Consider the following 14,183-nt stretch of genomic DNA (forward strand, 5'->3'; position numbering starts at 1 on the left):
TGTTGACTTTTGGGCTCTGAGCACTCTGCTGGATGTTCTGGAGGTGTGACAGGCTGGTTTGTGCTGCACTGTCAGAGCTGTCACCCCCGGGTGCTCTGCGCCACCTCCTCCGCAGAGTCCCCGCGGGCACCGCGTGGGCGCCGCCGCCTCCTGCTCCTCATCCAACAGCAACACAGGGACAGGCTCCGTGGTGCACAGCCTCCAAGTGATCAAACAGGCTGGGATACGGGTTTGAAGTACTTTTCATAATTCTTTTATAATTGTTTCATATAAAATCCCTTCACTGAGAGGAAGCACTGACACGCTGCGTTAAGTGAGGCAAAGGAAAAGCGATGCGAAGCCACAGCTCTTACACCAGGTGCCAGCCGACTGCAGGCACAGGGAAATGGATTTCTCCTGGAATTAATAACTTTCCACAAACAGCTCTACCCACAGCAAATTAGTTCAGGAAAAAATACGTGCCAATCACTGAAAGGCCACCTAGTTCCCCGCTATGCTTGCACAAATAAAAGAAAATAAAACATCATTATATGTGTAAGAAATCTATTTTGAACAGAGCAGCTCATTTATTTTTCCATATGCTCTCCCAGATTTCATTACTACCTGCTGCAGAATAATTTTCATAGGTTCATAAAGAGTTATATTTTCATCTCCAGGTCCTTGCCTTGCATTATAAAAATAATGAAGAATCATTAGGCTGGGAGATGAGCTCGTTGGTGGCTGTGCAGCCCCACCAGTGCCCTGCATAAATCTGCCATGTTGAGACGTACCAGAAATCAGCACACAATTCTAGTTAGGGGCATGCTGGAGGGCTGAGGAATTTCACTCATTCCAGCTGGACTGGCCACAGGGATAAGGAACAGCCAGTGTGATGCTGAGATCCCCAGGGACAGAGCTGGGATAAGGGCATCACTCAGAGCTCAGAACAAAACAAAACTATTCAAAAAACTTAAAGCAAAACCTCCATGGAGAACTCCCTAGAGATAAAAAGCCCTGCAGCTCCCTGCAAAAGCCAAGAGTAAATCAGCATTAGGTAACTCTAAAGCCCTGGACAAGCTGCTGTACAGCTGCAGGACACATGTACACCTCTGCACAGGCTTCATCCTCCCCGTGTTCACACCACATTGGAGTACAACAATAAATCCCCCAAGTCCTTGTAACCACAGAGCAGTGAGGAGCAAGGAAGGGTGAACTGCTCCCTGTGCTGCATTTCTGAACCATCAGCACCGTAATGGAAGTCCCTTTGTTGCAGTTCAGGGATGTAACTCATGGCAGAAACAGAATTTCCATGTGCCACAGGATCCCTGGGTCTGTGTGGGGGCTCAGCCTCAATGCTAAAGGACACTTCCACACAGAGAACTTTCAGGGAGGCTCTCATGATGCTGCTTCTACAAGGTAGGAGGAAGCTCTTGCTATTGTCTTCCCAAAAAATCCTAAGAGCATTCTCCATAACATCGATTTTCTGGGGCCAGATTTATCTACTTAAATTATTGTTCCCAGAGAGGCTGAGGCTGTGGCTGCCCCTGGATCCCTGGAAGTGTCCAAGGCAGGCTGGATGGGGTTTGGAGCAACCTAGAATAGTGGAAGGTGGAATCAGAGGATGGAATCAGACAAGCTTTAAGCTCCCTTCCAACCCAATCTGTGTTTCTGTGACTCTATAAAATATGTGAATAGGCTTAAAATTGGAAGCAGAAAGAAAAACTGCAGGGTCTGGTGTGAGATTTCTTTAGAAATCTGATCACAGAATCGAAGTAACACTCCTGACAGTCCAATCTCCACTGAGCAGTCCTGGAGCTTGTCTCCCAATCAGCCTGCTGGGCTTTTCAGCCTGGACTGCTTCACAGGGACAGTGAATTTCCTTGTTGCCAGTGTGTGTTTCTGGTCTCTGTCCCGGTGATCTGAATCTGAGACAAGTGATTGGACTTACTTAAAAAAAAATCCAGATTACTTCTTTTTGCCATGAAGCAAAGCAAAGAGAGGTTTAATAATGTGATCAATACTGAAACTAAAATCATTAAGTCCCAAAATTATTTCAGTGGATAAAAAATGTTGAGTAAGCTCTTGCCCCTTACTCCATCAAAGGGTTTATGTGTGTGTGTGTGTATATAAATATACATATATATCATATATATATACATATATGTGTGTATATATATACATATATATCATATCATATATATATATATATATATCTCATATATATATATATATATATATATATACACACATACACATATATGGAATTCCATCATTCCAATCCCCCTGCCATGGGCAGGGACACTTTCCCCTGGACCAGGATTCTCCAAGCCCAGTCAAACCTAGAAATCCTCCTCCCCTCACTGCTGTGAGCTCTATTAGAGCCCAGAGTGATGAAATGAATGTCTTGAAAAATCTATTACTAAATGTCAAGATAAGAAAAAAAAAATCAAAAAAGAGAAACACTTTTCTTTCACTGATTTGAAGCTCAGCAATGAATCCCCATGTGTGGCTTACCACCCAGAGTCTCAGCACAACTGATGAAAATTGAACATGGGGACTGAACAATTTCAGTCTCTGTGGTCTTTTCACTTTTCAGTTGCTCTTCAGTAAATCTCTGGAATGCAAGATGTTCCCAGGAATGAGATCTAAGTGCTTTCCTTCTGTGCAGTGATGACAGGAGGGGGAATGCTGCCCTGGGGAAGTTTGTTTGCAGGTGAGGTGTCCCCTAATTATGTGACGACTGCAGAAAAGGCCCAAAAGCTGAACCCAAACCCACACATAAATCATATTATTCTCCTTTATACATATATATAAAATATATACACACAATTTAGTACTGTAATAACAAAATACCCAGGTTTTTAAAAGTCAGCATATGCTGGAAAGCATTTTCCCCCTTCCCAGAGCTGAGCAGAGGAGAGAACAACTCCTTCACCATTCCGAAAGAGACCACACTAAAACCCTTTGTTGTTTGGGAGGAAAAGAAGGAAAGAGAGAAGGATTTAAAGATAATGGTTTGCTGCCATGAGCCAATTTGTTCTGCCTTAACTGAACAAGAACCCTTAAGCTCAGTAAACAGTTTTGTGGCCTACAGCTCTCCTGCCCTTGGCTCCTCTGACACAAGCTCCAAGGACCTGCCAGCTTTCCTGCTCCCCACGTTCACCAGGAATGGGTGCCAAGGCTTAGGGAATATCAGTATTCATTATCTTTTCAATCCCTTTGTCATCTGATGTTTTAAAGGGATTTTAAAGATTTATGGGAGGATAACCACACCAGGGAAGGGGCCATGGTATTAAGTGGCAGGTTTATAGGACCATGGAATGGTTTGGGTGGGAAAAGACCTTAAAGGTCATTCCATTCCATCCCCTGACATGGGCAGGAACACCTTTCACTAGATGAGGTTGCTGCAAGCCCTGTCCCACCTGGCTTTGGACATTTCCAGGTATGGGGCAGCCACCAAACAGCCACAAAATTCAAAACATTTGAAAAAAACAGATGCTGAAATGTATTTCTTACTAAAGAAGCTGCCAAAACCCAGTCTCTCAGACAAGCAGTTTTATTAAGAAGAATTGCTGGAATCAGTCTAAGGAAGGGTCTGTGTAATTAAAACTATCTAAAATATGGAGATAGAGCTAAACTGTACATTAATTTTTAATCTGAGTTTTAGATCTCCTTCAAGTAATTTTGGTATTTGTCCTTGTTTATACTGCAGTCTGAGAATCAGCCAGATGAGTCAGGGAAAAGCCAAAGGAGTACCCAGCCAGGGAGGCCATTTATCAGATCTCCTCTGATGTCTTCATCTTCCATTTTTTCATTTTCATATTAAGAAAAGTTAAAAATCAATCTTAACTGGGGTGACTGCCCCAGGAATGATTTGCAAGAGATGCAAATGCTGAGTGCTCCTCCAGCGTGTGTTTGGAATTCTAAATAAAACCCATTATTCCCACTTGGAGCGCATGTGGAGCATCTGCCTTACCTAGACCAGCCTGAGCACCTCCCAGAATTCCCAGTTATGACTTAGTCCAGCTTTTCCTTGCCAGGACTGCCTGTTTGCAGCCTGGGGAAGGCTGCTGCAGCTGCTCCTCACCTGTACACCACGGCAGGGATGCGCTTCCAGGAGCGGAAGCTGGCCACGCTCTCCAGCTCCTTGTCCGTGATCCAGGCGGGAACGATGATCTCCTGGGGATAACTGCCACACAGCCTGGGGGGAAAGGGAGCAAAGTCAGGCCTATGGAGCAGCTCCAGAACCCCAGAGTACACAAGGCAGCACTGGAGGAACCTGACAGCCCTTTTGCTAATTCCCGCTTCCCTGGATGTTAATAAACTCCCCTTTCTCCAGCATTAAATATGGTGGGATGGCTTTTTCTCCTTCCTTCGACTTGGAGAAGCCAAAGCAGAGATTCCTCCTGCAGGGACACCAACCCCCAGCTGGGAATCATTATCCTGCACAGGCAGAGCACTCCAACTGCTCCATCACAAAGCGTTCCAGCTGGGTTTGCTCTGAGCTGGAGCAGGGATCAGCCAGAACACCCTGTTCCCCCAGCTGGGGATCGCAGAGCACCCTCCTCTGCTCCGGAGCCTAAAGAGGGCTTTTGTCTGCACTCTGAGTACCTCAGAAAGTGTTTTCTCTTACCTATTCATCTACAAATCTAACTCTTCCAAACCTGTTTGCACTTTTTAAAAATACATGTCTTTGAAGTAAATTAGAGAATAGGAAACAATAAAAAAAGTCTTAAGAAGTTCAAACTCCACTCTTGGCTCACTTAAGATCTCCCTTAGAATTGTTCTCTAATAAGCCACATGAAAACCTGGTATTTTCAAGACTAAAAAACTGTAGCAGCTAATAAATATTAAATAATTTAAATCACATTTTTTCTATAAACCAACAAAAAAAAATTGTAATTCTGATTGTCCCTTCTTGGGAATTGTGAAGTTGAAAAAAGTTTCAGTAACTGAGTGTTCTGAAATGCAGTTTGGCTGTGGAGGAGAGCCCCAGCACTCACTTGTACTTCTCATTGATGTTGGAAATCCTCCAGGCATTGTTCATATCAAACCCCATCCGCTCCACTTCGTTCTTAAACCTGGAAGTTACATGTTCTCCTGGGGACCAAGAGAACAGGGGGAAATGAATGGGAAATAAGGAATTAGGATTCCTTTTTGCAGAACAGAGAAAAGCAGCACATCCTTCAGTCCAAACCCACCAGCTGCAGTTCACAGCCTCATTCTGACATTTGCACTGACATCTCTCCCTGGCCAGCTCTCCAGAAATGCCAGAGTCCAACAAGGAGTTTTACTCTGAAATTACCAGCTTCTGAAAATTCATATTAAGAAACAATGCTGCAGACCAGAACCAAGGACATCAGCAAAGGAACCAAGATCCATCAGCAATCCAAGTGGGATGGTTGGAAGTTCAGAACAATTTTCTATCAGTGAGGAGAATGTGAGGCTCTGGTGAAAAAGAGTAAGATCTGGAATGTGCCCTGGAACACAGGCAATCTGATGAATATGCATTTCCAGCCCCAGGTTTCCTGTATGGCTGGAGGCAAGTCCTGTCATTTATCCTGCATCTCAGTTTTCCACCATAAATTGGACATTATTCTTCCATGAGTCATGAGGAGATAGAGAGGTAAAACGCATAAATGATTGTTTGACATAAATATCAGTCACAAGAGCTTCACGAACTCCTGGATTAATACATTAAAGGAAGTGGAATGAACCCCATTTATTTCCTAGACACTTTTGTTTTAAAGTCTCAAAACACAATTGAAAAATATACAATGGCAATAAAGAATAAGAAGACAGAAAGTCTGGAAAATGAGACAAAATTTCCAGGTTTCCAGGGCTAAGAAAAGTGCAAAATTTAATGAGCATGTGAGCAGCACTAGATAAGTGATTCTGAAAGTCCATCCATTGCTTGTCTCTTTAAATTACTGCAGCAGTAAATCCTGAGACAGAGCAGCACCCAAGGGGGAAAAATTCTGCTGAAAAATTAATGCTTTAAGTATTGCATCTTTCCATTAAATATTTTAAAAATCCCTTAAAGTCTTTCAATCCCCCAGATATCTGCAGATACATGTTTAATCCCAAGATGTAAATGCACATGTCTGAAATGATTTTTAATGCCATGTTACAGAACAATTAGAAATAAATATAAATAAGTAAATTAAGAATATAGATAGCAGCCTAATTACAGGACTTAATTAGCTACAGTGTTATAAAGATCCTTTGTCAAGAGCAGAGGTGGAATTGGACAACACATTCCAGCCAGGCAACAACCTCTGCCAGATTTCTCCTTAGCAGTGACTTTTTAAATTTAAAAATCCCACAAATTCTTTTACTGGAGCACCACAAGGATGGGCTTCCTCATCACCTGCTCCTTAAAACCTGTGCTACATCCTTAAGGAATTTTTTGGATAGCAAATGAGAGTGCTGGAAATATCCCAAATCAGTGCTGCTCAGCCTGCTGGGTTTTAAGAGAAACACATAAAGCTACATGAAAATCATATATTCTGTTTGGTTTTTCCCTCTTGATTTTTAGCTGCTGTGCAGTCACAGGTTTTTCTCTTGGAAACAAAACCCCAACCTTATTATTTCGTCCATTTATCCTGAATTGCTGGTATTTTAAGAGGCACTTTGAGCCAACATTTATAACATTTAGAAGCATCCCACTCCACTCTCAAAATCCCAGGGAAAGCAACCTAAGTATTTTGTGGGCTTGTGCTTCCTATTAAAGCTGACCCTGTCAGCCACAGCCTGGATCTCTACTATAGACACTGCTAGCATATTTTTCCCAGAAAATGTGTTCTGTTGACACTTGGATGGATTTTGAAGCACTTTAGTACTTTTGTCTGTATCTACCAAATAATGGGCTCCTTGGACATAGAAGAGAAATGACAATGTCTTGGGATTGACTTCTTCAATCACATTCACACTGATTTATTTCAGCTATAATTCAGCTCTTTGAAGGAGAATATCTACCCCCAGCCACAGGCAGCTAAAAGGAGATAAAGTTATACTAAAGAAAATTATTTGATAGACAAAGCTGCAAGAAAAAAAAATTGATTGGTAAATATTAATAAAAAGGTAAATGTTGCTTCTTATTGCTGGAAGTGTCCAAGACCAGGCTGGACTTGGAACAACCTGGTCTAGTGGAAGATGTCCCTGCCCATGGCAAAGGGTGGAATGAGATGGGCTTTAAGGTCCCTTCCAATCTAAACCATTCCATGATTCCACGGTTATCCTAACCCAGCATCGGGCTGAAGTCCCTTTGTTTCAGCAAGGAAGAGGAGACTCTCAGAAAGACTTCAACAGGTCTGCCATCTCCCATTTCCCAAATTTAGTTAAGAGGGAAAAGCCCTGGGTGTGAAACTCTGCTCTGAGGAGATTCTTGGCATTTTCCAGAAGCTGCTAATGAAGTGTGTGAACAGGAACAGGGCCAGGGAGCTCCTCCTGCCACTGTGTGATCCCTGCTCCTCCCCAGACAGCACAGATACAAGAGCCTGTGCCAGGCTCCAGAGCAGCTTCAGCAGCAAGGACAGAATACCAGGAACATCTCCCAGCCTGCTAACGGGGACACTTCCCTGAGGCAGTGAATTGTGACTGACAGGAGATCACAGACCACCTGGAAATCAGATTTCTTATACTCAACCAAGTGCTACAACCACCAGCATGCCAAGCTTGAGCTTTTATTTACTTGTGGGCTTCAAAGGCTCTGCAGCAAAGATGGTATTCCACTGAAAAAAGATCACTGCCTGTGGTGTGAATGAACCTCAGGGGTTCCTTTCTCCTCCCCAGCATCCATCTTGGAGATCACTGTTCCAGACAAAAAGTATGGCAATCAATCCAAAATGGTTTAGACTGAAAGCTGCTCCCATGTAGAACAAAATGCTGCTGGTTCTACGCCTGACTGACTGGCTGAATCAAACCCACCCCAGCAATTCCCTGGGGATATCCAGGTGCTGCTCTGGTGATCCCAAGGCTGTTCCCACATACCTGGTCGACACAAGTCCCCATGCTGCTCCTTCTCACTGGCGTAAACCTCCATGCACCAGGCGTGGTAGGCGAAGGAGAACAGGTCCTCGATCTTGGACGGGGGGCGGATGGCATTGTTCAGCCTCTTCAGCCAGTCCTGACACTGCTCAAAGGTGGAAAACTGACACCTGGCCCAGAGACAAACATCCCATGGGTGACTTCCAGTAAGAGAAGCCACTCTAGAAGGTGATAGGTAGAGCATGAAAAACTCTGTGAGAGCACAAAGTGAGGATAAACACCTTATTGACAACTTAGTTCTGCTTCCATGTGCACTGTAATGGGAAGTAAAATGAAACCTGTGAAATGAGTAAAGGAACACTTAAGGAGTCAGGATTGACTCAGCAGCAACATTCTGTGACTGGGAATAACCAGGGTGTGCCCTGCCAGGAATAAGGGGGACATTTCTCCATGTGTTACCTATAAAACCAAGGAAAGATCACTCAGGTCAAAGACAGGAATGTGTTACAGCCCCTTCTGAGTGCTGGAATCAGGGGGAAACTCAGAAAAGTTTCCTACACATTATAACCTACATAATAGAACTATAACCATAGTCCTGTTAGCAAGAATAGGCTGGGAGAGCTGGGGGTGCTCACCTGGAGAAGAGAAGGCTCTACGGAGAGCTCAGAGCCCTTCCAGGGCCTAAAGGGATCCAGGAGAGCTGGAGAGGGACTGGGGACAAGGGATGGAGGGACAGGACACAGGGAATGGCTCCCACTCCAGAGGGCAGGGATGGACAGGATATTGGGAATTGGGAATTGTTCCCTGGGAGGGTGGGCAGGCCCTGGCACAGGGTGCCCAGAGCAGCTGTGGCTGCCCCTGGATCCCTGGCAGTGCCCGAGGCCACGATGGATGGGGCTGGGAGCAGCCTGGGATGGTGGAAAGTGTCCCTGCCCATGGCAGGACATGGTGCTCGTGGTGGAATGAGATGGGTTTTAAGAGATGGGTTAATGAGATGGTCCTTTTAAAACTTTTCTCTTTCTGGCTTTGTTGGGAAGCACGGACTGAGCTTTGCCCAATGTTACAGACAAACAACAGACACAGAGTACATTCCCTGCACAGTAGAAACCAATCTTCAAAGCAGTGCATTAAAATTACATTAGCTTTTCTTTTCAAGGAGGATTCCTGGACTCTTTAGAGTAAAAGGGTGGAAATAAATCAGTGATTTATTTTGCTTTGACATTTTTCTTTAAGATTTTATAGTTATTAAATATTGCCCAAGTATTTCCATTCGGCTCAGTCCTGGTTAATGATGGCATCTGCATTCCCTTGGGGCAGATTTATCTCTCCTACCTGCAAATAGCTCAGAGCCACAACGTGAAAGGGAATATCCATGTCCAACATCTCCCAAGAGTTGTAGGAACTGCAGCCTGAGGTGTTTATTTATTTCCCAACACTGACTGTAAAGCAAGTCCAGACTACTTGCTGAGACAGGATAATTCTCTATTAAACATCCACACTCAGACAAGATACATCTCACCCTAAATTCCTTCTAAATTCTTTTGAAGTTAGTGGTGTAAATAGTAAGTATTATCTCCATTTGAATTCTATTCTCAAAATACAAAGTTTGCTAATGAAAAAAACAAGAATATATTCCAACTCTTCTGTCTCAATCCCAAACTTCACCATCTCGCAACCAAGTCCTCAGTCTTGGAGATGCAATTTTGAGAGAAAAATTGATAAGGATGGCAAAAATACAAATAATTTGTATTCATTCTACAATTGAAGGGAAAAAACAAATTAATGTAGGGAAGAAGGGTGACTTTCTTAAATGTCAAGAACTACAAGTGAAGAGGAAGTTAAACATTGAATTCAAATTAAACTAAATATTACCTCTAAGGTAAAATCAGTCCTAGTGAAAAAACAGCCTTTCAGGAAGCAGCTGACCTGTTAAACATTCTGAGTGCTCACAGATGGCTGGAGTTCCTTTCATTACACAAAAGGTACAGCCAGCAAACATTTAATCAAAAAGAAATGTTCCTTTCTTCTTAATTAAAGTTCATAGATCAAAATTAATTTCTGCAGCAGAAAAGTTAAAAAAAAAATCCAGTGAGGTGCAGCTCAGGCTGGGCAGCTCAGAGAGCCCTGGCTCGGGTCTGGAGTCTGGGGAAGGACAGCCAGGAGTTACTGCTGCCTGCACAGCTGGATTTACCACCTTCCTTCACTCTCTTCCCTTAGTCCCTCATTTGCATTTCCAGGAGGTTACCATGCCTCAAGGATAGTGACTGTACTCTCAAAGGTGCTGAAAATGCAGGGTAGATGAAGCCTCCCAACCCCAAATCTTGATAAAACACATTTGCAATGTGTGTATCAGTGGCTTTATCTACTCCTGTACCTACTGATATGGAAATATTGATATATCTATAATACATTGAAGCAATCTATTCTAACTGATTGCAAAGCAGGGACAACACAGTGAGACTAAAATTAATTTCAGAACAAAACCAAGATCAGCTATGTGGGCTCAGAGCAAGATTTGCTGCTGTCCTGAACACAGCCTTCCCTGTAGAAAAATCAGACCAAATAAAAAACTTTTGAGGGAAATCAAGCAAGAAACCCCATTTCCTTGAACCATCCCAGCTGTCCATGGCATGTGGAAAGTAAATTTCCTCCCCTTTAACACTGAGCCTCTCCTACCTGATAACCTTGCAGTCCTTGCAGGTCAAATGAAGCTGGAATATATCCCGGCACTCCACACTCTCAATAAGCTGCAATGGAACCTGCAATTAAACACATCAGATTACTTCATTTATGCAGCAGTAACTCTTTGCATATCTCACATGGATTTATTGCAGGTTACATGGAGGCTGAAGAGAGGAAAACAAAGAAATCCACAAGGAATTACTTCATTAGCTCTGAAGTTTGGTACCAGGTATTCATATTCCAGCTCCAGTCCCGTGGAGTCCAAGAGCCTTAAGGGATCCCATGGGAGCACCTGAGAAGGCTGCAGAAAAGGCAGCAGACACCCCAGCTCCTCTCTCATGGAATCAGTTTTCTCTCTTATAGGTCTAAATTTAGGAATCTTAATATATTTTTAGCTGATGATGCTCAAAATGAACTGCTAAGCAAGATCCCCTTAACAGATTGCTGCAGTCTGGGTGTTTTTCTGTGGCAATATCCAATATTTCCTCCTCAGGGAAAAACCCTTTGCCCTGTTTAGAACAACACTTGTAATGGAAGCAGCCAAATTGAGAGTAATAATGCTGAATCTTTCCCAGTTAAAGTGCAGTTATAGACACTTCTGTATCCTGCCATGTTTAACCAGCAGCAAGTTGGTCAGGCAACACAGAAGAGCACCTTCAAGTACCTTTAAAGATGAGAATACCCACAAGATGAAAATATTAATTTTCAAAATTATTTTTGGAACTTTATCTGAGATGGGCAAATGTACATTATTGCCTTAAATGAAGTCATAAATAACTGCAAATTTAGCTAATACCTGTAATTAACATGAAGCACAAAGCTGTTTGAATTGTTTAGCAGATTATACAGACATTGCACAAGGCAACAAAACCTCTGCTGTCCTTTAGCAACATTCTAATACTCTGATATTTGCCATCACAGGACTAAGATCCAGCAGTTTAAGGTCTGGCTTGGGGCCCCAAGATGGGGCTGGAAGAGCCAGGGCTTCTCCATATGCTTGGGCATGTCCTTGAAGGTCACCTCCAATCAAAGCTTCAGGATAAGGAATCCAGACAGCATCTTCTCAGGCATCACAAAGCTTAAGAAGTACCTCATTTAGGTGTAATGAAAAAAAGGAAATTAACTAAAACCAGCAGGCAAGGAGAAGAGATATCTCAAAAATACAAACCAAGGGAAAACCTCCTCCGAGCAGGGAGATGTCTGAGCGAGCTCAGGGCAGGTGCTGTGCCCAGGAGAGGGATGAGAACTCTGCTGGCTCTGGGGAAGGCAAGCACAGCTCAGGGCAGCACCTCAGACAGAGCCCAGAGCTTCTCAAATCACTGACCAGAGCTCACAGCCCCCAGGTGCAGCAGGCAGGGAGTTTTTAATGCTCAGCCTTTCCCTTGCCCATGTCAGACCACAACCAGAGGCTGCTCTGGAGCCACCTTGTTGTGCCCAGCAAGGCTGGGACAGGGCAGTTACTCTGCTCCTTCTGTGGTAACTGGACATTAAATGACAGAAAATCCATGGCTAGGACTTGGCAAGAGGGTGTCTGACTCCACAGCCTAGTAATTTGTGTTTTCAAATCTGGATTTTAAATAAATCTGCAGCTTGAATTTCTGTCCATGTTTTCAGCACTGTCATTGCTTGAAATCTGTGACACAATCAGTGACATGAAGGGGGCAGGAAATGAGGAATCCCTCCTGTGAGAGCCCCTCTGTGCCCTCCCTAAGCTCAGCATGACTGTGGGTGACTCCACCAAAGCAGCAGGACTGAAGTGCAGCACAGACCACACCAAGTGCTCTGCTCTGCAGCTGATCCCTGCATTTCACCTGCTTGTTCCTTCCAAGCCCTGCTGGACCCCAGTCTGCCAGGCAGGGAAATTGTCTGAGTTTTGTTTGACCAGTGGACAGGAATGGAGCTCAGACTGAAGAATCTTCCAGACTGTCTTTATGACTGGACAGCCCCACACAGACCTACTAATAATTCCCAGGAGGAATTTCTCCATGGAAAGGGTGCTCAGGCCTTGGCAGGGGTTGCCCAGGAGATCTGGAGTCCCCTGGAGGTGTCCAAGGAAGGACTGGATGTGGCACTCAGAGCTCTGGGCTGGGGACAAGGTGGGCATTGGGCACAGGAAGGACTCGATAGCCTGGGAGGGTTTTTCCAACTTAAATGAGTTTAAAATAACTTATTTAAATCTACCACTGAGTTAAATGGCACCAACATGGAAAGTAAAACATCTTTCCCAGCTGAGTCAAGATTTCAGACTTGCTTTTTAAGTCCAGTCTTGCTTTGTCTCTTATCTTTTTTATTCCCAAGCCCTGTTTTGTTCTGTTTTTTCCCATGTCCATCTTCATTTAAGCAGTTCTCCACCTCTTCCCTCCTCCTGGCATTCTGCTTGTGGCTCCTCTTCCTTCTGTCTGCACTCTAATGACAAACTAATTCTTCTCCTCCTGCATTATTTTTAATTTCTTTCTTCCAATGTCACTCCTTGTTTCCTGTCCTTTCCCTGTGCCCTCTGCTCCCCAGCCATCCATTCCCCTCCAACAGCCCACCAGTGATTCCCTCACAATCTGCAGCTTTTTCTTCAGGACAACCTTCCCATTAATCTTTTTAATTTTCCTTCCCAGTCATAAAAATCTGTCCCGTGGTCCTCTTGTGTTTTCAATCTCCTTCCTAGCCATTATTCTTCCCCCAGCAAATCTCTGTGGAATTATCTTCTGTCATTCCCTCCCTCCCTGATAACCTTCCCTTCCCACTGCACATCCTTCAGGCTGTGCCAGTCCGACACCCAGAGTCCGTTCCTGGAAGAGCCATCAATTCTATCTGCAGGCACTTCCCTCTAATAATGGCATGGAAACCAGGCAGGGAGAAGCAATAATTTTTGCTTTTATAAGAATAAACATACATTGTTATCTGACGAATATTACATCCCATTATAGGGAGTACAGGAGCTCCCTGCTCTTTCAGTATCTCCCAACTGTCTCTTATTTAAAATTTTCTCATTTTAAATAACAGCAACATTCTACAACTCCAACTTTTTATTTTTGAGGGGTTTTTAAAATTATTTTGATGACTGGAGCTGTCTGTTATCTAAGAGCAGTACAAGATATATTTAGAGAATTACAGCTCTGTAGTCAGAAAAAGCACAAGTTACATTTTCAGTGCTGGAACAACCCCTCCACAGCACAATCCCTGCCCACAATTCCCAGTGGCATGCAGTGGATCATGGCCAGGCTGCTGCAAGCACCAGTGACCCTGCTACAGACAGTCCCTGTGCCCCACTGTGCCCAAACCTCTCCAGGACCTCTCATGGCACCCAGGCCCCGGGAGCTGGAGTTGGGATTTCCTCCTCATTTTCCCAGCTCAGAGCTGGACTAATGTCAGGGTCATGGAGCAAGCTGGTGGCCTTAACAAGCACAAGGCCAAGGTTGGGTCTCCTGGAGCGTGGGATGAAGTGGCACATGGAGGCACTGAGGGTGCAAAGACAGCTCTGAAAGGCTCCAGGTTGGAGGGACCTGAATCCCCTCCCAGGTGCATGGAGCCCACAAGGA

The 14,183-nt window shown here is 44.1% G+C and overlaps 1 protein-coding gene across 15 annotated transcripts in view; it reads right to left on the reverse strand.

Annotated features, from left to right (window-relative positions):
• MTMR3 (myotubularin related protein 3) overlaps window positions 1-14,183 on the reverse strand; it is a 74,312-nt gene that overhangs the window by 20,330 nt on the left and 39,799 nt on the right. For 11 of the 15 annotated variants that reach the window (XM_085592855.1, XM_085592854.1, XM_085592853.1 and 8 more), the window contains 4 exons: window positions 10,645-10,727; window positions 7,972-8,189; window positions 4,983-5,079; window positions 4,067-4,180 (listed from right to left, as the gene is read on the reverse strand). In XM_085592855.1, the coding sequence (XP_085448981.1) occupies window positions 4,067-4,180; window positions 4,983-5,079; window positions 7,972-8,189; window positions 10,645-10,727 (512 nt within the window). The remainder of the gene's footprint in view (window positions 1-4,066; window positions 4,181-4,982; window positions 5,080-7,971; window positions 8,190-10,644; window positions 10,728-14,183) is intronic. The other 4 variants (XM_021537314.3, XM_085592856.1, XM_021537312.3 and 1 more) reach the window with 1 other exon arrangement.

The sequence above is a fragment of the Lonchura striata genome, chromosome 15 (genome assembly GCF_050655825.1).
Source record: "Lonchura striata isolate lonStrDom1 chromosome 15, ASM5065582v1, whole genome shotgun sequence".
Lineage (NCBI taxonomy): Eukaryota > Metazoa > Chordata > Aves > Passeriformes > Estrildidae > Lonchura > Lonchura striata.